Source organism: Schistocerca cancellata, chromosome 4 (assembly GCF_023864275.1).
Source record: "Schistocerca cancellata isolate TAMUIC-IGC-003103 chromosome 4, iqSchCanc2.1, whole genome shotgun sequence".
In the NCBI taxonomy this organism is placed as follows: domain Eukaryota; kingdom Metazoa; phylum Arthropoda; class Insecta; order Orthoptera; family Acrididae; genus Schistocerca; species Schistocerca cancellata.
This window is the reverse complement of record NC_064629.1, coordinates 111932574-111959695: the sequence shown is the minus strand read 5'-3', so window position 1 is coordinate 111959695 and position 27122 is coordinate 111932574. Positions and strand designations below refer to the sequence as shown.

Here is a 27122-nt window from a genome sequence, read left to right as displayed (position 1 = left end):
TGGAATCAGTATCTGTGAGGATGGTGGGCAGATCTCCATCAAGACTGAGGGCTCCCCTAATATCAGTACATAGGACACATGTTGCCAAAATGTGCTGCACTGAAAATGACACACCCTAAACTTCACAGAGGAGGAAGCCTTGTTTTAAAGTGCTATGGCCAATGCACAGTCTGGTAGGCAGAACCTCCTTCCAGTGGCGAGGCTGATATGAAAACAGTCATGCCTGTGTGGTCAATTTGAGTGACCAAAGTTTGTTTTCTGTCACTAGCAACCATTCATTCTCCCACCAACACATGACACATCTGTCAGGAAATGAGATGATGGCATGCAACGGGATGGGTCATTGATGGACAACACCATCCCAACGTGCTTCCTTGGCGACTTTGTCTGCCATGTCGTTTCCCTGTATCCTAATGTGGCCAGGTAACTGGAAAAGATCTGCTTGCCACAGTGTTGGAGCTGCTGTAAGGAGTAATGGATGAACTGAATCAGCTAGTCTACTGGATACATTTGGTGAAGTGCTTGTAGTGCACTAATGGAGTCGGAACAGACAAGAAACCTTGTACAGTGATATCTGTGAATCCTTCCGAGTGCCATCAGAATGCCGTAAAATTCTGCATCGTAGTTTGTAAATTGTTTTGGAAAACACACTTTAAAAATGTTATCAGGAAAAGTAGCAGAACAATCAAAGCCATTCTCTTGCTGGGATCCATCTGTATAAACAATGATAAAACTGTTGTACATACTTAAAATGGACAAAAAAAAGTTGTAAAATCATAATCGGGAGTACAAGTTTTCTTGTACTGTGTCAAGCTTAATATCACTTTGGGCCTCTGAAGACACCAAGGTGGCAATGTGTTCCATCCCTGGCTGTGTATTTTGATGTCTGATAGATCCAGATCCTTGAGACAGTCAGTAGCATGTATCCCAAATGGCTTGCTCGCATGGGGCCGATTCCTGAATAGCTGTTCAAAGATGGGTTGGACTACTGCACTAAATGCCAATGACTGAGGTGACGCTGGGATTTTCAGTGTCTTTAGAGCCAAAAGTATACATCGCCAAATCCAGAGTGGTGGTTCACTAGCCTCTGCACGCAAACTCAAAACTTGGCTGGTCCGAATGGTTCCAGTCGATATCCGAATGTCCTCATGGTGGACAGTGTCTGACATCTTGAGATAGCAAGAACGGGCTGATTCGTAGATCACATTTCCATAATCTACAGGTGACTGAACAAATGGCCTACAAAACTGCAGGAGGTAGGACCTGTCAGCTGCCCATGTTTTTCCACTAAGGCATTTCAAAATATTCAATGACTGGAAGCCCTTTGTTAATAGGTCTTTCAGGTATGGGAGCCAAGTTAATTTCAAGTCAAATAATAAACCCAAAAAGCGCACAGTTTCTTGAAAACGTAAAATATTGTCCCCTGTTGTGTGTACTGGTTGATTAAAATTTCAAAGAGCACAGTTAAAATTGACATATGTAGTCTTCTCTGGTGAGAACTGAAAACCAGTTGTCCTGGCCCAGGTTTCCAGCCTCCTAATGGTCAGCTGTAGCTGTCTCATCATCGTTGTAAGATCAGAGAAAGCACAGAAGATTGCAAAGTCATCTACACACAAAGAGAATTTGACAGGGCTCCTGACTGCAGAGGAAATGCCATTTATAGCAATGGCAAACACTGTGACACTGCCTTGGGGAACCCCATTCTCTTGATCGTAGCAGTCAGACAAGGCATCGCCAATGCGATATTGAAAATGCTGGTCCTCGAGAAAGGATTGGATAAGAAGTGGCATACGTCCATGTCGTCCCCATTCATGAAGTTGGCGAAGAATATTGTACCTCCAAGTAGTGTTGTATGCTTTTTCAAGGTCAAAAAACACACAAACCAAACGGTTTTGGCATAAGGAGGACTCCTGTATTGCCATCTCTAGTAGAATTAAGTTGTCAAGCATGAAACGGTAGTGCCTGAAACTGCACTGGGAGCAACTCAGGTGATCTCTGGCTTCGAGCAGCTAGATAAGGCAGCAGTTGAACACGCGTTCAAGAGTCTTACCTACACAACTGGTAAGGGCTACACTCCAGTAACTTATAGGAGCGCTATGGTTCTTGCCTGGTTTCCAGAATGGAATTAATATTGACTCTTTCCAAGTCGTAGGGTACTGTTCATAAAACCAGATCTGATTGAAGCAAGAGAGGAGCTGTCCTTTCACTTCAGGGCACAGATGACGAAGCATGGCATAATGTATTTCATCAGGTCCTGCAGCAGTGTCTCTGACTGCAGACAAAGCTGATTCCAGTTCCCACATTGAAAACACAAGGTTGTAGACTTCCTCATCTTCACAGTCCTATGGAACACCTGAAAAGCAGGAGCTTATCTAGATGATGCAGTGACAGTAAAAAAGTGTTAAGCTAAAACCTGAGCCATGTCTTCTGGCGTGTCCACCAAGACCCCATTACTTGAGAACACTGTAAGGGGACATTGACTGCCCTTGCCTGAAATCCACCTTATTGAGTCCCAAACTTGTGCACTGGAAGTGGACCAATTAATGGAAGTCGTGAATTGCTTCCAAGAATCCCTCTTCCGTATTTATCACTCGCCTTGCATGTGCTCTCACAGATCTGATGGCATGAAGGCCTTCTGTAGTTGGATGGTGTTTGGATTTCTGCAGAGCTGTTCGTCTGGCCCTGATTGCCAATCAACAGTCATCATTCCACCAAGGTACAGTGCGAAAGGCTGGGGGGTAATTCTCTGACGTAGAGGCTTGAGCAAAGTGCTCGGCAATCGCGGTTGCGTCGGTAGATAACACGCCATTTATGGTAACACTGGGAATACCTGTTGGGGTCTGGTACCCGAAAGCACATTTGATCTTTGCCTAGACTTGGGAAGGTGACGTATGGCACCAAATGGTAGAGGTGTATCTCTCCCAACACTCCTGCTTCCATCATTTTATAATTTAATAAGCTGGCAAATGCAGGCACGGAGCCATTTATAGGCTATGAGGTGCTCCAGGGAAGGGTGCCACTTATGCCGCTGCAGAGCTCTCCAACACTCCTTAATTGCTTCAGCGACTTCGACGATCACCAAGGGACTGCCTTGCTCCGGGGGCACCCTAAAGAGCGAGGGATCGCGTTTTCTGCTGCAGAAACAATTGTAATCACCTGCTCAACCATCATATCGATGTTACCATGTGGGGGATATTCAATGGTGACAGCAGAGGTGAAAGTTTACCAGTCCGCCTTGTTTAAAGCCCATCTGGGCAGGCGTCCGTGGGTCTGACGCTGGAGCAGTGACAGGAAGATGGGGAAGTGGTCACTACCACACAGGTCATCATGTGCTCTCCAGTGGATAGATGGGAAAAGTCCTGGGCTGCAAATTGATAAATCAATGGCTGAGTAACTACCATGAGCCACACTGAAATGTGTGGCGGCCCCAGTATTTAAGTGGCAGAGGTCAAACTGGGACAGTAAAGTTTCGACATCTCTGCCTCGACCAGTAAGTACAGTGCCACCCCACAAGGGGTTATGGGCGTTAAAATCTCCCAAAAGTAGGAAAGGTTTAGGGAGTTGATCAATCAGTACAGCTAATACACTTGGGGTACTGCACCATCTGGAGGAAGATATACATTGCAGACAGTTATTTCCTACGTCGTCCTTATTCTGACAGCCACAGCTTCAACAGGGGTTTGAAGGGGCACAGTATCACTACAGACTGAGTTTAGGACATAAATGCAAACTACACCTGACACTCGATTATAGTCGCTACAGTTCCTGTAATATCCCTTATAGCTACGAAGGGCAGGGGTCCGCATTGCCGAGGGCAATGCAGATAGCAGGTGTAAGGCTTAACAGTTGCCATAGCTCAGCCAGGCAGTGGGAAAAACTGGCGCAATTCCACTGGAGGATGACGTCATCGTGAGACAGGGAAGGCATGGAACACTCAATGAGGTAGTTTATGCCTCAAGAGTCACCTGCTGCCACCGCCTTATTGCCTGAGCAGTCAATATCCATTGTGTCTGAGGGTCTGGTGAGATCTAGGTCCCCTGCGGATGCCAAAATCTCCACCCCATTATCAGACGCAGAGCTTGTAGGTAGCAGTGGTGTGGGTGCCACTGCAACTTCCTTGGTCTTAGGGCTTTTCTTTTTGGATTTCTCTCGCTGCTCCTTGAGTTTCCCTGGCTGGGAGGACTTCACTGGCTCAGGCTCCGGGACTGAGGATGAGTGTGAAGCCCTACAACCAGCTGCTTTTGGACTCTTCAGCCACTGACAGATGTCATCTTTCCCACTAGCAGAAACCTGGGAAGGGAGTGACCCAAGGGACCCCTTCCTAGTGAGAGGAGCCGAAGAAGACTCACGCTTCTCCGGCTTAGAAGTGGGGACGGACGTTCCTGATGGTTGGGGGGGAGTGTTGCTCCCAAAGTAGGTGGTGCAGGAGCAACAGGGAGGGAAATGCCCCCCACCATCAAGGGAGCAGGTGTAGTCTTCCGCCTCTGAGATGTGACTGGGTTTGGCGGAGCTGATGGTGCCAGAACTGTTGTAGTGGTGGCGTAAGATGATGTCATACGCACAGGATGTAGGCATTCAAATTTTCTCTAAGCCTCAGTGTAGGTCAATCGGTCCAGGGTCTTGTACTCCATGATTTTCCTTTCTTTCCGGAGAATCCTGCAGTCTGGTGAGCAAGGCGAATGGTGCTCTCCGCAGTTCACACAGATGGGAGGCACGGCACATGGAGTATTGGGATGTGATGGGCGTCCGCAATCTCGACATGTAACGCTGGAAGTACAGCAGGAAGACATACGGCCAAACTTCCAGCACTTAAAGCACCTCATTGGGGGAGGGATATAGGGCTTTACATCGCAGCAGTAGACCATCACTTTGACCTTTTCGGGCAATGCATCACCCTTGAAGGCCAAGATGAAGGCATCGGTGGCAACCTGATTATCCCTTGGACCCCAGTGGACATGCTGGATGAAATGTACACCTCGCCGCTCTAAATTGGCACACAGCTCATTGTCAGACTGCAAAAGAAGGTCCTTGTGAAATATGATACCCTGGTCCATATTTAAGCTCTTATGGGGCGTGATGATTACAGAAACATCCCCCAGCTTGTCACAAGCGAGTAACGCCCACGACTGGGCAGAGGATGCCGTTTTGATCAAGACTGACCCAGATCTCATTTTGGACAAGCCCTCCACCTCCCCAAACTTGTCCTCGTAATGCTCACCAAAAAACTGACTCTTCATTGGCATGAAAGATTCTCTATCACCTCTCAAACATACAAGGTACCGGGGCAAATAAGATCCGCTGCCATTCTTAGCCTGACGTTCCTCCCATGGTGTGGCCAGAGAGGGTAAAGATTTGGTGTCGTACTTCTGTGCATTGAATTGAGCTTTCGAACGCTTAGGGACTGCTGGTGTTCCACCATCAGCAAGAGATGATGGACTACGCTTCATCGTGTGTCATCAACCCTGATGCCACCCACTCCGACCAGGGCCCTCCCTACGGGCGCCACCCAGCCACAGCAAAGGCCACCTGGCAGGCTGGCCATTGCCGGGAGTCCTGATGCCCCAGGGGATGGCCATCTACCCCTTGGCATACATGGGGAGTTAACGGCGCAGGCATCAGCAGAGCGATCCCTGTGTGGTCAGGGGGCTACAACCAACAGGGTACGTGGCAACAGGGTACGTGGCAACAGGGTACGCGGCAGCCCCACCACAATGGACTGGCTACCATGCTGGATATCAGGTGCAAAAAAGTCCATGGTCATCGTCGACGCAGAAAGCAACACTGCATAGTGCATGGTGGAAAATGCACCCAGGAAGGTGTCCTCGCCCAAGAGATGGAGAATTGGTGGGACTGCAATGCGACAATGAGAAAGTGGGCCAAAGATCTCAATGCATGAGGGACACAATGCACCATGTAAGGCGCCCTTCCGCAATTGGCTCACTCTTCAGGAAAATTTTGAAGAATGGAGGTCAAACCCTACAGGGGACCATCACATAAAGGCCGAAACATGTGAAACTCCTTTTAGTCACCTCTTACGACAGGCAGGAATACCTTGGGCCTATCCTTACCCCCAGACCCAAAGGGTGGAAGGAGATTTATGAATACCAAGAGCTCACATGGCAAACTAAGAAGGGAATGCTGAAAGGAATAGGGATATCAGGAGAAAAGAACTTTAAGGCAATGATCTAGAAGAGGATGAGGAAGCTGATATAAAGTTATGATGGGAGATAGGGAACTGTGAGCAGAATTACTGTGAGCAGAATTACTGAGATCCTTGGAAGAACAACCTTTGACAAAATTAATCTACCTGGTATGCAAGCTACACAAGTCAAACAAAATAGCCTCAGACTTAAAGAAGAATACAATCTTTCCAAGTACAAACAAGGAAGGTAATGAGAGATGTGAATATTACTGAATGATCACTTTAAAAATAAGGTGCGTTTGTAAAATACTGACACAAATTACTTACGGAAGATTGAAAAAACTGTTAGAAGCTGACCTCATGGAAGATAAGTTTGGGTTTCATATAAATTTAAGAATGCATGAGGGAATAGTGACATTACAATTTATCTTAGAAGCCACACAGAAAAAGCAAACCTACATTAATAGCATTTGTAGATTTACAAAAAGCTTTCGACAATGCTGAGTGGAAGAAACTTTTTGAAATTATGAAGTTAGCAGGGTTAAAACAGAGGGGGCGAAAGGCTTTTTAAAACTTGTAGACTAAATTTAGAAACTGCAGCTAATATAAATGTTTATGTTAAGGAGTCTATTCTGAAGGTATTTGTCTGGAGTGTAGCCAGGTACAAAAGTCATTCATGGATGAAAAATAGTCAAGACAAGGAGAGAACAGAAGCATTGAAATCTGATGATATAGGAGAATGCTGGAGATTAGATAGGTAGATTGAATAACAGATGAGGAGGTACTAAACTGAACTGAGGAGAACATATATTTCTACAATAACTTAACTAAATTGTGGCACAACTTGACTAAACAAAGGAATTTGCTGACGAGACACACCACAAGGCATCAAGAAACCACCGATTTGGTAGTGGAAGGAAGGGGGAGGGGTACAAGTCGTACAGGGAGACCAATGTTTGAATGGATGTAGGTTACATACTTGCATAGCACAGAGATCTGCTTCAAACCAGTCATCAGACTAACAACAACAACAACAACAAAACTGACTAGCAAGTAGTACCTTCTACCACTGGTATTCATTTCATCTTCTGCTATACTCGCAAATGGAGTGAGGGGAAAATGGTTAGCTGTATACTTCTGTACAAGCACTGAGATCTTTCAGTTTGTCTTAAGTGAGATGTATGTTGGAGACAGTAGAGTACTTCTGCAGCCTGTCACAAATTCTAATTCTCTAAACTTCCTCAAAAGTGTTTTGCAAAAGAAAGTCATCTTTATTCCTCATATTACTATTTAAATTCAAAGAGTATTTGAGTAAAACACTTTTACTAATGAAACATGCCAGCAATCTTATATGATGCCAATTCTGAACTCACTAATATACACGTAAAGTACAAAATCATAAATTTGCTTCTTTTTCAATGCTCTCTTTCAAAAAAAAAAAAAAACCATGTTGTCTAAATTTATTGTATTAACTAGACTGCTACATAAATATCCCGTAAAGCATCATTTTTAGCATCAAGGTAGTTATACATTTCAAAGTGTTGTCATTGAAATGGCCAATTTATTCAGTTTGATTGTTTGCTGCAATCACTGTGTGACAGAAGAGCTCACTGTCAATACTATCCCACTAGTACATCTGACAAAATGTAAGGTAAATATAGCTTCATGTAGACCTACCTTTCTACAGTGAAAGCTACAAGAGATAAAAGTGTTGGTGAAAACCAGTCCTCAAATTAATGGAAAAATTTGTTGTACAGGAGAACAGTAAGTGCAGGAATAAAAATTTTGTTAAGAACCAATGGATATTGCTAAGTGGGGGAACATCTGTCGCCTACGTGATGGTGTCTTAACTCAATGCCAACACAGGGAGGCACAAAGTAGAATAAGCTATGAGCACATTTCATTAGACTATGTGACAGGAAAGCCAAGAAAACTGATTTGGCACTTCGGCAACAGTGCAGAACAGACAGAATGTGCTACTGTAATAAGGCTAACTGTATTAACTTCACTTAGAGATGTCATAAGAGCACATTTCAGGATGTGAATTTTGCATAAAAGAATACTCTAAAACACTAAAGTTAAACAGTATAGCAACCGCGATAGCTGATGGCCTGAGAAAACGAGTGTCCATTCCATCACAAGTGTGTGGCGAATCACGTCATCACCTGCTATAAAACCTGCCCTCCTCATGCTCATTTTCAGAGTGAGGCCAACTACGTCCATTACTGCAAATCCACAGCCTCTGGCTGTGGAGAGGACTTTTGATCTGCAAGCCACAGTCCTGGAGGTCACAACAGTCACTGACTGGGGGTGGGGGGCCAAGCCGGCCTTCTGTGGATGAAGAACCAATCTACCTGTCTGCAAGCTATTTAACTTATGTGCTAGGCACCTGTGTTGCCGCTACTGGGGCAGTAGAAGTACCGTCTTACCAGCTGTATGCTAGGACCACCAATTGTTTTGGGCTATCCTTGATGTTGCTGCTGGTCTTCCACCTGCACGCCATCTCGACAACCGACAACAGGGGCATGCATATTTCTGGGGCCAAGCCTAAGCACAGCTTCACTCACTGATGGCAGTGAGGTTGTGAAAGATCTCCACAGCCACACCAGGCTGAGGAGGCACACGGCTGCCGCAACCTACTGCAGTGGAACCATAGCACAGACCAGAGGCAATGCAGGACCTGTGTGCAGCAACTTCCTCGCTGGCCAGTGACATGCTACCTCACACTTTCAAGTAGTGCAGACTCAGCATGATCACTGTTAGGCACTTCCAGGAAGAAGACGGAGTGACTATAAAACTCTCATCAGTAAATGATTATTACCTGAATGACATTTCATTAGTGCCCCGGTGCTCTACAGGGCCACTCACCCCCCCTTCTTCTCTCGACCTCCTGACAAAATACGTGAGCCCAGCTCGGGTCACAGCAAATTACAAAGCTAAAATTACCCACAAATCAAGATTTCTTGGATCCATAATCGTAGCTTGACTGATCAACTTCAGGCATATTTATTTTGCACAGTTGATCATTGTTCTGTACATGTAAAATAATGCAAATGACACTAAAAACAAGGTCAAAGGATTTTGTTATTATAATTATTATTATCAGCAGCAGCAGCAGCTTAACAAGCTACGAAAGTTCTTCACTGCTGTTGTCTCAATGTTTTACCATGTACTTCTATCTTGGAATTTAATTTTCCAATCCATCTCATCTAATATTTTTCATATTTTCTCTGATGTAGAAGTAGCATAGTCTTAGCCTTCCAAGGGGTCTTCTTCCTTGAGACTGTTCTCTACATACTTGATAAATTTTCCTTTCTTCCGGAGTCTGCACAGTGTGTGTCCAATACAACAAAGTCTCTCAGCTTTGATTTTGGATACAATGGCTGGTTCTCCTAACAGATCATATATTTTGTTTGTTTGTTGTGATTCTGCATTCTACTGTGTTCTATTACTTAATTCTGCCAAATATCTTCCTCAAAATTTTGATCTACAAGTCCATCTTACTCTGCAAAGCACCTAACAGCGTGTGGCTGAGGGCACTTCTGGTACCACTGACTAATCTCTCTACACTGTTCCACTCATGAATGGCACATGGCAAGAACGATTCTTGGTTAACGTCTGTATTAGCTCTAATTTCTTGAATTTTCTCATTGTGGTCATTTCGTGAGACGTATGTGGAAGAAAGTAATATGGTGTCCAATTCTTCCTGGAAAATGTTCTCTCAAAATTTCAATAGTAAACCTCATAGCGATGCACAATGCCTCTATTAAAATGTCTGACAATGGAAGTTTTTCAGCATCTCCATAAGGCTCTTGCATTGACCAAACAATCCCATGACGAAACATGCCACTGTTCACTGGATCTTCTCTCTCTCTTGTGTCAGTCCTGCCTGATAAGAATCCCAGACAGACGAGCAATACCCTAGAATCGGTAGAACAAGCACCTTGTATGCCAATTCCCTCATGGATAAGTTACATTTCCTTAAAATTCTTCCTCTGAATCTCAGTTTGACATCTGCTTTTCCTATTTGCTTTATGTGGTCATTCCACGGATAGTTACTTACAGATTTTTATGGTATAAACTGTTTCCAGCAATTTGTCATCAACAATATAGTTGTGCAGCACTGGATTTCATTTCTTATGTGTGTACATGTATGTACAATATGTTACGTTTATTTACGTTCAGGGTCAACTGCTACAGCCTGCACCATTCATCAATCTCAGGTCCACTACTGTTCCTCACACATGTACAGTGTCTTCTGTCTAATATACAACAAACAGAATCAGTTCTTCTTGCAAATTACACTAGTATTGTAATTGAACAGAAGAAAAAGAAGAAATTATAAACAGCATTCTTAAAAGTTGGTTTTCTGTGAATGGTCTCACTCTGAATTTTAAGAAGATAGAACATACTCTGTTCTCAACATCTAAGAATACTACACCAATGATAAGCATTAACACACGGTGAGGAAATAATAAATAGGGTGGAAACTTCAAAAAATTTAGGTTTCCATATCAATGAGAATTTAAACTCGAAAAAGAGCATTTTGAAACTCCTAAAACAACTTAGTTCGGCCACATTTGCACTTATAATCATTGAAAATCTTGGGGAGAGGCAAATAGTTGACATATCTTCATGCAATAATGCCAAATGGAATAATCTTTTGTGGTAATTCATCTTTAACAAAGAAAGTCTTCACAGCTAAAAACTGTGCTGTAAGAATAATGGGGAGCTGGCCCATGATCATCTTGTAGACATCTGTAAGCATTTGAGCACTCTCACTACTAGTTCACAGTATATTTATTCCCTCATGAAATTTGTTGTAAATAATTCACCACATGCAGCTCAAAAGGAACAATTATGTAATTAATTACAACACCAACAGGATAAATGACATTCATTACTCCACATTAAGGTTGTCTTTGACATAAAAAAGGGTGCAGAATGTTGCAACTAAATATATATAAAATGTCTGACAGACAGGAAAGTAAAATTTGAAAAGAAAATGAAAAAGTTTCTCCTTGGCAGTTCCTCCTATTCCATAGATGAATTTCTGCTATTGTAATGTGTAAAAGGTGATGGGTAGGACTTAATCACATGTTTTCAGACTTTATAAAATATTCAGTATGTAGCCATATTTACAAATTAATGTGTGATGTAAATGTAAAATCTATGTCTACATAGATATTCTGCAAACCACCGTACGGTGTGTGGTGGAGGGTACCCTGTACCACTATTTGTCATTTCCTTTCCTGTTCCATTCGCAAATAGAGTGAGGGACAAATGAGTTTCTATATGCTTCTGTATGAGCCCCAATTTCTCATATCTTATCTTCATGATCCGTACGCGCAATGTATGTTGGTGGCAGTAGAATCATTTGCTAGTCAGCTTCAAATGCCGTTTCTCTAAAGTTTCTCAATAGTGTTTCTTGAAAAAACACCTGCCCTCCAGGGATTCCCACTTGAGTTTCCAAAGCATCTGTGAAACACTTATGTGTTCTTCGAACCTACCAGTAACAAATCTAGCAGCCCACCTCTGAATTCCTTCGATGTCTTCCTTCAATCTGACCTGGTTCGGATCCCAAACACTTGAGCAGCACTCAAGAATTGGTCACACCAATGCCCTATATGCAGTCTCCTTTACACGTTAGCCGCTTGTTTCTAAAATTCTCCCAATAAACTGAAGTTGACCATTTGCCTTCCCTATCACAGTTCTCACATGCTCGTTCCACCTTTGCAACATTATGCCCAGATATTTAAATGACTTAACTGTGTCAAGTAGGACACTAGTAATACTGTATTCGAACATTACAGGTTTGATGTTCCTACTCACCCGCATCAACTTACATTTTTCCACATTTAGGGCTAGCTGCCATTCATCACACCAACTGGAAATTTTGTCTTAGTTGTCTTGTATCTTCATACAGTCACTCAACTCTGACACCTTACCATATACGATGGCATCATCAGCAAACAACCACTGATTGCTGCCCACCCTGTCCACCAAATCATTTATGTGTATAATGAACAGCAGCAGTCCTCTCACATTTCCCTAGGGTACTACTGACGATACCCTTGCCTCTGATGAACACTCTGAACACTCGCTGTTGAGGACATCATAACGGGTTCTATTATTTAAGAAGTCTTTGAACTACTAACATATCTGTTAATTTATTCCATGTGCTCGTACCTTTGTTAACATCCAGCAATGCCAGGTATGCTTATTACTATGTTGTCCACATGGGAGCCTGTACAATGGTCAAATGATGGTATGTTTGCACAATTCTCCTGTGTGAATGATTTCTTGAATGTGAAATTTCAAAATTCAGCATCCATTTCGCTATCTTCAACTCCCACTGGTCAACAAGGGACTGAGTGGAAGCCTTAGACCCACTCAGCAATTATAAATAAGACCAGAATTTTCTCAGGTTCTCTGCCAGATCTCTTGCTAAGGTGTGGCAGTGGCAGTTGTTGCATGTTTCATGCATAGATCTTTTCTCAGACGCCTGAATCTCAACTAACTTTTGCTTGGCGAAGAGTTCTCGGGCTTCCAGCCGGGTGGCGGTGTCTTCAAACTGCGACGTTTCGACGAGTGACATACTCATCATCTTCTGGCGAAGTGCCGAGACTTTGCGGATGCCGGTCCCTTTATACCTGCGGTGTGCCCCCCACCACCTGGCCGCGGGAGGCTGGGTCCAGAGGAGCCGGCGGGCGAGGTGGAGGGGGAAGCGGGTGCGCCGTTCGTGTCTCCGTCAGAGCATTGTGATCGCGTCTCGTGAGCTGGACGGTTCTTGTTGCGTTCCTGGCGTATTGCGGCTAATGCTGGATTCCAAGCCGCGCTCAGTTGATAGCCTTCGTCCCTGTTCACCAGATTCTCGTGGACCCGTATTTCTATTGATTCTTTAATGACGCTATCCCAATAGCTCCCGGCTCGGCACAGCACCCTGGTGTTTTCGAAGTCAAAGGTGTGGTTTTCTTTGATGCTATGTTCCGCTATAGCAGATTTCTCTATCTGTCCAAGTCGAACATGCCTGATGTGTTCTTCGCACCTTTTAGAGATGCAGCGCTGCATTTGACCAATGTACTGCACACCACATTCGCAGGCAATGTTGTATATACCAGGTGTGTTTAGTTTGAGTAGGTCTTTAGCTGAGCCCAGCAGCTCTTTCGTCTTCGGCGGTGGTCGGAAGACGGTATTTATGTTAGATTTTCTTAATAGCCTCCCGATTTTGGCCGATGTGGGCCCCAAATATGGGAGAAAGGCGAGTCTCTTGTTCACTTCCTCTTCCTCAGATTTGTCAGCCTGTCTCCTCTTGAAGGCCCTGTCAATCTGTGTTTTACTGTACCCGTTTTTCCGAAATACCTCTCTTAGGTGGTGTAATTCGTCTGAGAGGCTTTCTTTGTCGCTAATGACGTGCGCCCTATGTACCAAGGTGGTCAGTACTGACTGGCGTTGCGCCGGATGGTGGCAGCTGGTTGCATGGAGGTACAGGTCTGTGTGCGTCTTTTTTCTATATACTGAATGGCCCAGCGTGCCATCCGCTTTCTTCCTGATCAGTATGTCCAGGAATGGAATACAGCCATTCTCTTCTACTTCCATCGTGAAGGTGATATTTTCATGTATGCCGTTTAGGTGGTCCATAAACTCCTCCAGTGCCTGCCTGCCATGCTGCCAGATCACGAAAGTGTCGTCCACATAGCGGAAGAAGTGCCTGGGTTTACGGTGAGCCGTTCGTAGTGCCACCTCCTCAAAGTGTTCCATATAAAGATTCGCGATCCCTGGAGCAAGGGGAGATCCCATGGCCACTCCATCCACTTGTTCATAATGCTCTCCATTGCACTTGAAGTAGGTGGTCGTAAGTGCATATTCAAAGAGCTTCACTGTTTCAGGCTCGAAGTGTTGATTAAGGAGCGCCAAGGCGTCTTGTAGCGGTACTCTTGTGAACAAGGAGGTGACGTCGAAGCTCACGAGTAGGTCATTACTCTGTATTCGGATGTCCTTCAGTATTCTAACGAAATCCGCGGAGTTTTTCACGTGATGTCTGCAGTGTCCCACCAGTGGTTTCAATAGTGTCGCCAGGTATTTGGCCAGTCCATAACTGTGCGAGTTGATAGTGTCCAGAATCAGCCGTAGAGGCACCCCATCTTTGTGGATCTTGGGCAATCCATACAGGCGCGGTGTCGTTGGCGCTCTGGGATACAGCCGTTTCTGCACTGCCTCTGGTAGATCTGAGTCCTTCAGTAGCGCCACGGTTTTCCTGGTCATCGTCGATGTAGGGTCCTTGTTGAGTTTCCTGTAGGCTGGGTCTTGCAGCAGAGAGCAGATTTTCTGTTGGTAATCGACTGTGCGAATCAGCACCGTCGCATTTCCCTTGTCTGCTGGGAGGACCATGATGTCAGCATCATCCCTCAGTGCGCGGATAGCCTCTCGCTCCGGCGCAGAAATATTAGCTTTAGGGAGTGCAATGGAGAGCATTATGAACAAGTGGATGGAGTGGCCATGGGATCTCCCCTTGCTCCAGGGATCGCGAATCTTTATATGGAACACTTTGAGGAGGTGGCACTACGAACGGCTCACCGTAAACCCAGGCACTTCTTCCGCTATGTGGACGACACTTTCGTGATCTGGCAGCATGGCAGGCAGGCACTGGAGGAGTTTATGGACCACCTAAACGGCATACATGAAAATATCACCTTCACGATGGAAGTAGAAGAGAATGGCTGTATTCCATTCCTGGACATACTGATCAGGAAGAAAGCGGATGGCACGCTGGGCCATTCAGTATATAGAAAAAAGACGCACACAGACCTGTACCTCCATGCAACCAGCTGCCACCATCCGGCGCAACGCCAGTCAGTACTGACCACCTTGGTACATAGGGCGCACGTCATTAGCGACAAAGAAAGCCTCTCAGACGAATTACACCACCTAAGAGAGGTATTTCGGAAAAACGGGTACAGTAAAACACAGATTGACAGGGCCTTCAAGAGGAGACAGGCTGACAAATCTGAGGAAGAGGAAGTGAACAAGAGACTCGCCTTTCTCCCATATTTGGGGCCCACATCGGCCAAAATCGGGAGGCTATTAAGAAAATCTAACATAAATACCGTCTTCCGACCACCGCCGAAGACGAAAGAGCTGCTGGGCTCAGCTAAAGACCTACTCAAACTAAACACACCTGGTATATACAACATTGCCTGCGAATGTGGTGTGCAGTACATTGGTCAAACGCAGCGCTGCATCTCTAAAAGGTGCGAAGAACACATCAGGCATGTTCGACTTGGACAGATAGAGAAATCTGCTATAGCGGAACATAGCATCAAAGAAAACCACACCTTTGACTTCGAAAACACCAGGGTGCTGTGCCGAGCCGGGAGCTATTGGGATAGCGTCATTAAAGAATCAATAGAAATACGGGTCCACGAGAATCTGGTGAACAGGGACGAAGGCTATCAACTGAGCGCGGCTTGGAATCCAGCATTAGCCGCAATACGCCAGGAACGCAACAAGAACCGTCCAGCTCACGAGACGCGATCACAATGCTCTGACGGAGACACGAACGGCGCACCCGCTTCCCCCTCCACCTCGCCCGCCGGCTCCTCTGGACCCAGCCTCCCGCGGCCAGGTGGTGGGGGGCACACCGCAGGTATAAAGGGACCGGCATCCGCAAAGTCTCGGCACTTCGCCAGAAGATGATGAGTATGTCACTCGTCGAAACGTCGCAGTTTGAAGACACCGCCACCCGGCTGGAAGCCCGAGAACTCTTCGCCAGCTGTATACGCCGGGAAAGCATACATTCACATAACTTTTGCTTGTCATCATGACTTGTTCAAGTCATTAAAATTTATCTTGCAAAATGATCCATGAAACATTATAGTAACTAACTCAATACTCTCCAGGTCACTCTACAAATTGATACTGTCTTCTGGCATTGCTTCTTTCTTATAGACAACCATGTCATCTGCGAACATTCCTAAAGAGCTTCCGATGCTTTCTACTAGATCCTTTACACGCACTGTAGACAGCAACGGTCCTGTCACACTTCCTTGGGGGTAGTCTGGAAATTACATTTACATCTGTCGATTTTGTTCCATTATGAGCGTCACGGTGCATTCTATCTGTAAGGCAGTCTTAATCCAGTCGCAAATCTGGTCCGATACTTGGACTAAACGACAGTGTGGAATGGTATCAAATGCCTTCCTGGAGTTAAGGAACATGGCAACGACATAAGTGCTGTTGTCTACAAAACTATGGTTCTCATTGAGAAACAGAGCGAGCTGTGCTTCACACGATCTCTGTGGAATCCATATTGATTTTTATAGGCTACATTTTGGTTCTCCAAAAACATCATAATTCTTTAGCATAAAACACGTTATATTATTGTACTACAGATTGACATCAATGATATAAGCCTATAATTATGTGCATCTGTTCTATACCCCATCATGAAAATGGGAATAAGCAGCCCTTTTTCCAATTGCTAGATGCCCTTTTTTGTTTCCACGAACTACTGCTCTAGAAGGGGAGCACGTTCTTTTGCATAATATTTGCAGAATCTTATAGATACTTCACCATCTAGTCCTGATACCTTTCTACTGCTGAGCGACTGTAGCTGTTTTTCTATTCCATGGTTGGTTATCTCAATATCCGCCATTTCAGTGTTTGTATGATGACTAAATGGAGATGTTGTGTCACTTTCGATGGCGAAACAATTTTGGAAGACCAAATTCAGTATTTTGGGCTTTCTCTCGGTTTCAGTGCCAGTATAGTCACCGAGTGGATGAACGGAGGATTTTGAACTGCTTCTGATTTTACGTAAGATCATAACCTCTTTAGGGTTTTTACTGAGATCGGTTTACAAAATTTTACTTTAATTTCATTGATTGCCTCTCCCCTTGCTCTCCTTATGTTCATTTTTGCTTCATTCAGCTTTCGTTTGTCAGATAGTTTTGGCTTTACTTGATTGCATGATGAAGCTTACTTTGTTTGTGTAGCAGTTTTCTGACACGGCTATTAAACAATGGTGGGTCTTTCCAATCCTTTAAGGCCTTGCTTGGAACATAGTTACCTTAGACTTGATGAATGTTTCTGAATTTTCTCCATTTGTGCTCCACATCTTCGCCCTCAGCACCGACTATTTGATGCTGACTACTCAGATACCCTGCCATTTGTATCTTGTCACTCTTGCTATGCAAAAATATCTTCCTACTTTTCTTAATATTTATTCCTTTTGAAACCTGTTGTCACAGTTGCCATCACAGGCTTATGATTACTGATATCTTCCTCTACTTTAACTGATTCGGTAAGTTCGGGTCTGTTTGTTGCTAGGTGGTCTAAGATGTTACCTTTACAAGGAGGTCCTTTCAAGTATCTGCTCAAAGTAATTTTTGGACAACACATTAAGAAATATGTCACACGAATCCCTGTCTCTGGTACCAATTTTGATGGTATGAATCTCTCAATATATAGGCCCTACCTGGCAAGGTGAACTCACTCCCTATTACAATGCCATGATCAGGAAATTTATTAATGATATTCTGCAAATTCTCTCCAAAGCACTCTGCCAGTACAGCTTCTGATCCAGACAGTCTATGAAAGCACCCAATTACCACTTTTGACCGACCTTTGATGGACTTCACCCAGGTTAATTCACATTTGGAAACCATGAAAACCTAGCTATATATTATCAAGGTCTTTACTGCAATAAATACGCTGCCACCACTAGCGACAAACCCTCCCTTATGATAAATATTCCAATATGATCTAGGGATTTTGTTGCTGTTTACACCTGGTTTAAACCAACTTTCTGTTCCTAATACCATCTGGGCATAACAACCTTCAAAAAGTAATACCAATCCTGGTACCTTGTCTAGGATACTCCAGCAGTTTCATAATACCATACCTTTTCTATATCTTATCTGTGAGGATGAACATTGTAGCTTTTGTAATTTCAATTTTGGCAGGCAATTCACATCAGATACTTGGGGAATGAAAGAGAGAGAGGGGGGGGGGGGGGGGGTCCTCTAAGCTAAAAAAACCCCATGTGTACACCACATACCATAATCTTGGTATTTTTAATCAACTGAAATCCTTTACTCTTTGACAAGTATTCACAGGGTACCATCTTCACAGGGGCTGGAAACTGCCTTCATGAAAAGTGCTGTCTCAAGCTATCAAAAGAATTATGGATGTGGAAATACCGGTTTTTCTGGAAAACCCACCAGCACACCATGTGATATTATTAGTTTAGGATAACTGATCCTCCTCAACAGTGTCCAATATGAGAAATTTATAGTAAATTATGCCCTCAGAGATGAAGACACTGAAATAACCTGGAAGACAGACATTTACTGGTGGTAAATGAAGTTGATCAAGCTATGTGAGATAAAAATTTACATCGTTTGCTATCAGTTTATTTTTGAATGTCATTTGCAGATTATTGCACAGGATCTCAGTAAACACGACCACTATTGTAAAAGTGACAAATTTTGGTATATTTGTACTCATTTTAAAGGTGTGTAATTTACAGTTAAAATAACTTTATGACAAAGCTGGGAGTGAGTGTGATACTGGTCCCCTTGCTCCCTCCTCCAACTCAGCCAAAAGTTTTTGTTGTGGTGCATGACTGTTGAGTAGCATAGCTGGTCTAACTCTAGATAAGGCCAAGCGGCAGTCACAGCAGTGATTCAGTACTGCTCATAGATTGGCAAAGAGTCAGTTTCGTATAACCAATGGGATAATATTTTCACGTAACCAGAGGCAAGAAAAGAAGCAATTAATTTCCAGTGTAGAAATAAAAATCGTTCCCTTCTTCACTATGGGTAGGTGAATCTGAAATATCACATATAAACTACAAAAAATTCAAAGGGCGGTGGGACATTACACAACTATTACCAAGCTAGGAACAAGTTAAAGTAATCTCTCAAGACTGGATTCAGTTCATACTCAGAATTTCAGAAGTGGATACATGGTTATCTGAAACTGAGCATCAACAAGAGCAAGAAATATCACAGGATTCAGTTTAAATTTGAAAAGTGGCAAACCAAAAGCTGTTTTCATGATGGAAGAATTTTAATTTGTGACATCGGAGAAGTTGGATAAGACAGGTTGTCATTAAAGAGTTTCTGATTTTCGGTTTAAGTACACAAAAATGATATTAGAAGATTTCGCATACCTCAGAAATGTCAACAACATCCTTACACTAGCTTCAACAAATTAAAAACTGAACCTTAAGTTCTAGCAAAATGCGAACACAACATAGATTTCAACAAAAGCAAATACAGTGGTAGCACCATTAGTTTAAATTTGTGATGTCGTTATGACAGCGGGCACTCCTATTTCAAGACTCATTACACATGCAAACAGACACAAATAATAACAAAAATATTTATTAGCAGAAATAACATAAAACTAATGGGACAACAACAGGAATTACGGGGTTTTGTGTAGGGCAAAATAAATGTATGACAACTCAAATAATGACGACATAACAAAACAAATGCCAACACAAAAATTAAGCAAATGAAATCCTCAGTATTCAACAAAACCAAAATAAAAAAACCTGAAATAAACTGGTATCAGAAATTTCACTTTACCCATAAAACTGAAATTCATGACACCACAAAACCACACACAACTCAACTATTCCGGTATCTAACACCTCACTCAGCCTATACACGTAAAACAAAGTCCACAGTACCACAAAACCACCCCCTCCCCACCCAATACAACTAATATCAACAACCTAACCTCACCAATGTAGGTGAAACAAACTTGCATAAACACCAATTCTGACGTACAAGAGACACACACTTATGAACATAAACCCACATATCACAATAATAAAAGGGAAAACCATAAACACACTTACAAACCAAAGTCATTAGGTACAGAAATCTACCAATCTAGCTATAGCGAAAGTAATATGTCATCGACACAATATCTGGAATGGTCGGCACCGACTTTTCAAACCACGCCATTATGTTATCCCGCCGACAGTGCATATACTGGTCTCATTCAAGATGCAGCAACTTTGATCAATCTCATACCTTCTCTACACAAGTATCACTTCAGACACTCGGCAATTAAACTAAACGACAGTAGGGATTTAACTGCGGTCAATATATCATCCATCCCTTTGTTGCAACATCCATACCTAACAAAAAACAAAATTAAACCTCCAACTATAAACAACACACTGCACTAATAATTACTACCTGGAAAATGAGTCTATTGCCCACCAACTGCCAACATAACAACAGCTCACTAAAAATGCCACAAACTCTTCCAATATTATTCTTACAAAAAATATCCAAGAAGTCCGAGTCTATAATGGCACATTCAAACAATTTAGAAACAAACATCCTACATCCAATACCAAAACCAACAATAACACAATACACTTATATAATGCATCATCAAAGCATACAGGTGTCAAAGCAAACTTTGTTTGACCCTAACGTATATAACACACACTCGTCATATATAGCTGAAAGGCCAGAACTCTTTTTATCAATGTGGCATGATAAAAGAAGCAAGAAACACCAGATTCCTAAGAGTGGGTACAGATGATAAATTTCTTACAGTAGACACGAGTTCCTGCAGATGCTGAATGGAGCTACTTTACAATTGATAGAGTCCATAATAAGCAACAGTAACACACACACACACACACACACACACACACACACACACACACACACACACACGATCAGGACGTGGAGTCGGCAATGAATACAAAAGTACCGTGTGGTACTTCTGGAAAAATGAAATTCCTGATTGATCAGGAAATGCCAGGTACTGTTTTGTCCATAACAGCAAAGGAAACTGAAGAGAATGATGTTGAAACAGTAACCAGAAATGTTTATTGCACTTGTAGCAGTTCTCAAAATTGGAAAATGAGGTCTGCTCAGTTGTCCAGTGAACACACATGTTAATTTTTCTTGCTGCAGTGGTCACAACAGAGTTACACGATCATGTAGGCTTTCAATCAGTATAATTGCTTCACTTTGTTCGCAAACCTTTTACAATAGAGATATTATGATGATGTTTGGTTTGTGGGGCACTCAACTGTGTGGTCATCAGCAGCTGTACAAAGTCCCAATTTTTACACAGTCCAAGTTTTACACAATCCAATCTAAACACTGTCATGAATGATGATCATGAACTGATGAGGACAACACAAACACCCAGTCCCCGGGCAGAGAAAAATCTCCAACGCAGCCACAAATCGAACCTGGGATCCCGTGATATAGAGGCAGCAACGCTAGCCACTAGACCACAAGCTCAGTAGAGATATGAACAGACAACAGCATGTGATCATGATAAATTACACAGTGGTTTACAAATCTATGCTACCATGAAAGAATCCATGGTTCATTGAAATTTTCATAAAAAGCTTCTCAGACTTGTTTCACACATTCTACATAATTTGTGCTTGCATTTTGTTAGGAAAGCATCTCATTCACAATATGCACTACATCATGAAGCGCTACATGTTCACTATGAAGGAGAGTCGCAACATGTCCTAGACATAAATGTTGCACAATAATATTGTGACATTTTTGGAAAAATACTTGCACAATATAGTCACACACCATCACTGTGTCAATACTACTGGAACGTTTGGATTGGAATATCAACAATATTACGGAAAGCATAGATTGCTACTTGCTGCAAACATGACGGAAATACGGAAACGTCCGATCCCGCCCGTCTGCTTTGACCCATGACGTCACAAATATGGCGGAAACAAAAACAAACACACACACTTTCCACAAGAAGCCTAATGACACTAACGGGACAAGCGCGGGAAATGGGGTGTTTTGGGTGGGTGGGCAAACTAAATATAAACAAATTTAGACGTCTTGCGTAGCTACAACGTGTAAGTGAAGACAGCCATGCATGAATACCCACCCACCTCCCCAGGGGTCGTAGCCCCTGCAACCCATAGAAGATAAGGATGCTTCAGTAGCTGATTAGTGTTTTTTGTCTTAAAAAAAAAAAAAAAAAAAAAAAAAAAAAAAAAAAAAATCTCACGGGATAGAACGAACAGATCAGAAAGATAAATATAATAAACTAAAACAGAAATTGGAGGAAACAGATAATTAAAATAAGTAGTAAGCGTTTTTAAATTTAAAAAAAAAAATCTCACAAGATAGAACGAACAGATCAGAAAAGTAAACAAAATAAGATAAAACAGAACTGGAGACAGCCACACTCAAACCAAACTCCGCGCCGTCATGACGTCACACACGACAATACCCTTACGTCACGGGTCAAAGCCGACGCGTGGGATCGGACGCTTCTGTCGACCCAACATGACACACAGTGTTGCAGACACAACAAAAAGACCATTACACACTGTTCTTTTAGCCAAAGATTTCTTCTGAAAAGGGTGGGTTGTTTGGGGAAGGAGATCAGACAGCGAGGTCATCAGTCTCATCGGATTAGGGATGGACGGGGAAGGAAGTTAGCCGTGCACTTTGAAAGGAACCATCCTGACAGTTGCCTGGAGCGATTTAGGGAAATCACGGAAAACCTAAATCAGGATTGCCGGACGCGGGATTGAACCGTCATCCTCCCGAATGCGAGTCCAGTGTCTAACCACTGCACAACCTTGCTCGGTTTCTTCTGAAAAGAAAGGCAAACACGCACGCACACAAAAAGGCACACCTACGCACATATGGCTGGCCAAGAGACAGCAGTCACGCGTGTGTGAGGTGTGCATGCTTGTGTTTTCTTTTCTTTCCTGAAGAAAACTTTGGCCAAAAACTCAATGTGTCACCTTCACAGTGAGTAGCAATCTCTCCTTTAAATAATATTAGCAATAATACTGAGCAGCTGAGGGCTATTATACTATTTACATAATTCAGTATTTTTTAATGGCTAATGTTAGCAGCTCCATATGACTGGCACGCTAGGGGTAGATGAGGTGTTAAACTGAATAATCATTTGTATAAAGGAAATTAATTACAAATGAGCATTGTGGGTTCCATAATTCTACAACAAACTGATGTCACAAGTAACAGCCTGTAGCTCTTCTTCAAGCCTCAGCCTACATGGATTTCCAGTGACTTCAATCACCCTTGACAGAAAAGGGGCTCTTCTATTGCATATTCAGTGTCGTGTGTAATGGGTACATAACCAAGTTCACAGATCTTGCTTCTATTAAGTGCTTTTAATAGTTTTTCAAAGTCACTATCACGTATTGTCATATCTAACAGTCACATTTGTCTATCGTGACTGAAATATTTCAGAAAACAGAATTTGCAGTTTTACTTTATCACTATCTATTCTAGTGCCAGTATAACCATCAAGTGACTACATTATTGTAATTTATTTCTTGGACAGAACTACCTTAAAGTGTGTGGCAATTCTGTGGATAAAATTTTACTACCGAATTTATTGAGTTTCTTATCTCATTACCCTAATCTTCATTTCTACTTTGTTTAGCTCTTGTTTTGCATGAAATCTATAGTTAGTTTATTTTGAATCTTTGATACCACTTGCTGAATAACTTCATGGGCCCTACTCTTATGAACATATCTGTGAGGATCTTTCATATGATGTACTATCTTACATTATTCCACTACCGATTGTACATGGCTGGTAGCCAACTACTTGGCAACTGAAAGATTGTGCTGGACACGGCTTTACATGCAACCTTTTCTATGGTAGGTCAGGTGATCTTTATGAGCACTTTGATACATATCTTGCTGAAGGTGCAACAATTTAAAAGTGGCAATTTTGGTCTACCTTTTGTTGGCTGAAAGAAGCTACAAGTAAGATGATGTGCACCATCGCAAAGTCACAGAAAGACGCATCTGTGCCAAACTGAGTAATGCCTTGCAGAGTAAACGGTGAGTTTTTGACAAAATAGCCCTTCTTTAGTCCCTCAGTCAGTAATACATTTGAGGATTGCCTCAGAGAGCCCTTTTATTAGGAATCTGACAGTGAATCATTGAGCCTTCCAATTGATACAACCTGACTGGAAATATTTCAGTAGCCTAGTTCGCTGCACGTAGCCAGTGAAACCATAATAGTTGAAAGCCTTTGAACTTTGACTTTAGAATAATAATTGACTTAAAATATGTTTACATGTGTGTTCCATGGCGGATTCTGGGACACACACTTTTCTGTCTTGAAACACCTCCTTGTTTACTGTTATTTTTAAAATGGCAACAAAACGCATTTGTGATATGTGAATATACAGAACTTCAAACCTCTCCAAGTACAAGAATTAAAACACTGAAAACAATAATTTCGCGTAGGACTGACAAATAAATTTACTCTGACACGATAATGCGTAGCTGGTTTACAGCATGTTCTTCTTCGAATTTAGTAGTGGACAGTGACATTGACAACTGATCCATTTTTAGAATTTCATTCGCACCATGTTCTAACCAGAAGTAAAATTGGTTACATAAATAAATAAAACAATATAACATGATTTGACCTGCTTCTATACTTTTAACGTGCACGTGTTTGGTGAGTATTTTCTCTCTGCTCCCAACTAAGAATCATCAATGTAATGAGGCAATACAACAATTACAAAATGACAATTGCCTTACACTTTTGAAACGATTCGCTTTTCGTCTACCGTGCGAAATAAATGCATAAAAACTCAGCTTCTTCCCCATCCTTCCACTCCCCAAAAACAAAACAAATGAAATCAAGCATTATGAAGAAATTATATCAATATTTTGCGAACTCTTACTTACCGGTAATTGTTATTTGTCTCACATCAGCGGGAATGTCAGTCGAAACAAATGACGTATCTTCCATATTGATCACTAACAATAGGATCGTTAATACCCGTAATAAATCTCAACGAATACTGGCGTTTAAAAGTGAAAAGCGCGCTGAATTACGATGTACGTCGGCCTGAGTTTCAAGCTATTCTAATATTAATTTAAAGGTAAGGTACGTAACAAGGCACACGAATTGCTTCACTCGTTCCACTAAATCTTTCTCTGCATGTACGCATCAATATCAATCTACAGTATTTAGAGAGCACGAAGTACATGCTCGTTTCCAGTCAAAGAAGCTCACAGTTCTATCACATATCGGCAAAAAGAAACGTTGCTATATTGATCACAGCCATAATTTGACTCAGTTGCACATAGAGACAACCAACAACATTCATTAAATACACTGTCGATGTACTGTAAACAATACCACGCTAAATCCCCTTATGCTCATTCTTACTTTCCCACTCACACACAAAGTTATGTTCAAAGATGCTCAACGCCAAACACAAAAATAATCCACACAAAATCCCACGCTGTCACAGAGCTTCACTCACATGTGGAAGATCTTTGACATTTTGAGTGAACGGATAATATAAAAATTTCGGAAAGAATTTAGTCCTGTACGTCTACATATTCGTTGTGCAGACTCTAATATCTGAGATTTTTGTTGCAGGCCCATGTTTAGCAAATATGAAACCCCAATGTAAAAACAAAATAATTTTTATGGCGTCTTTTGAAAATGGAACAAAGCTGAATTTTCAGTTGCGTTTGAATCTGGTATATTTGTATCTCCTGCTAACACTAGCAGCTATAAATTCCAAAATACGCAGTCGTAACCTAATCTTTTTTATATATAAAAAAATTTCGAAAGGGACGAGAAAAGTCACCTGAAAGCATTTGAGCAGCTGTTAATGAGGTAGCACATATTTTAAAACTAAAAGTTAGAGAAACATTTAAAAGAGGACGCGGAGAGACAAATATTGGATAGTAAATCAGATTTCCGGAAGAAAGAATCTGGGGCCATCAAGCAGAATGATAAAAGGTTTAGTTAGTGACATTCCACTGGTGACAACGAGTCTTGGACAAATCATTGTTAAATTACAACAATTATTTATTTCTGATTTCCCCTTGAGTTATATGCCACATTACTATCCTTTGAATCATATTTAGCATACCGTTCAGAACACAACTAGCATACAGCAAACAGGTACATTCTGTAACTACAAACCGCAGATATTAAGGAAAGGTGATACGGCGAAATATGGCGTTTGAAGAATCATCTCTGTAGTATACTTACTGTCTCAATACATGTAAAGTTTCGAATTTTTAAAGGGAATTATATGATGTAATATACAATTATTCATTGGATATAACTAAAACTAAGTTTTCATTCTAGATATTTAGTGCTACATGTTTATTCTTAGGGAGTTCCTGTTCAGAGAGTTAAGAGATGTCAGTTAGCTGTAGATGTAGAGAGGGCACAACACATTTTTAACAATAAATTGAAAACTAAGAATGTGGGTAGCCAGTACAGAAAAGAAAGTTTTGTTGTCAGGTCGCCCTTATGCTAGAGCTTTAGGCTAACATTTGCAGGGTGAACGGGGATCAGAATTCCTGGTTACCATTTTCTTAAAACCTTGTGATTGGGCCAGGACACAGACTATAGAGGATCAGTTTGTAAAGACTTCACCATAGGAGACACCACAGTTAAGGCCAGTATACACTAGCCATCATAGCATCATTACATCCTGTCACTGCCATGTTAAATTGTATTCACACTGTCTGTAATATCACAGTACATCAAGTCAATTCATGTGACACGAAAACTGTTTCTTTGTGGGCATTTGGATCTTCTTCACAAGACGATTTTCAACTGCTTGTATGTGTGCAGCGCACATACACAACACAGTAGCTCATTTCTCAAAAACGACATTTGTTGGACTTAGATGGTTTACAGCTTTCTGGGATGTGTTGTTTATTAGATATGGAAGACAGAAGTGCAAAACAATGTAAAACAAGGGTTTGAGTGCGATAAATGCTATTTCGCGTACAGAAGGGAATTTCACGCACTATACAACGAGCTCTTGGCAGAGGAATTTGTAATTTATAAAATTTTAAGAAGTCAAAGCACCAGTTTTTTCATTTGTTAGGTCAAATTGCAGGCAGGATTGCTTAAAGAGAAGAGAGACTTATGAGCTTCCACCACACCTCATAAAAAATTTATTTGT

At 42.1% G+C, this 27122-nt stretch overlaps 1 protein-coding gene across 1 annotated transcript in view; it reads right to left on the bottom strand.

The window, feature by feature from the left end:
- The window catches only part of LOC126184673 (dnaJ homolog subfamily C member 2), a 187341-nt gene extending 161971 nt beyond the window's left edge, over positions 1-25370 (bottom strand). The window contains exon 1 of the mRNA XM_049927157.1: positions 24865-25370. Coding sequence (XP_049783114.1) covers positions 24865-24928 — 64 coding nt within the window. The 5' untranslated portion in view covers positions 24929-25370. The remainder of the gene's footprint in view (positions 1-24864) is intronic.
- Between the last annotated feature and the right edge of the window lie 1752 nt (positions 25371-27122).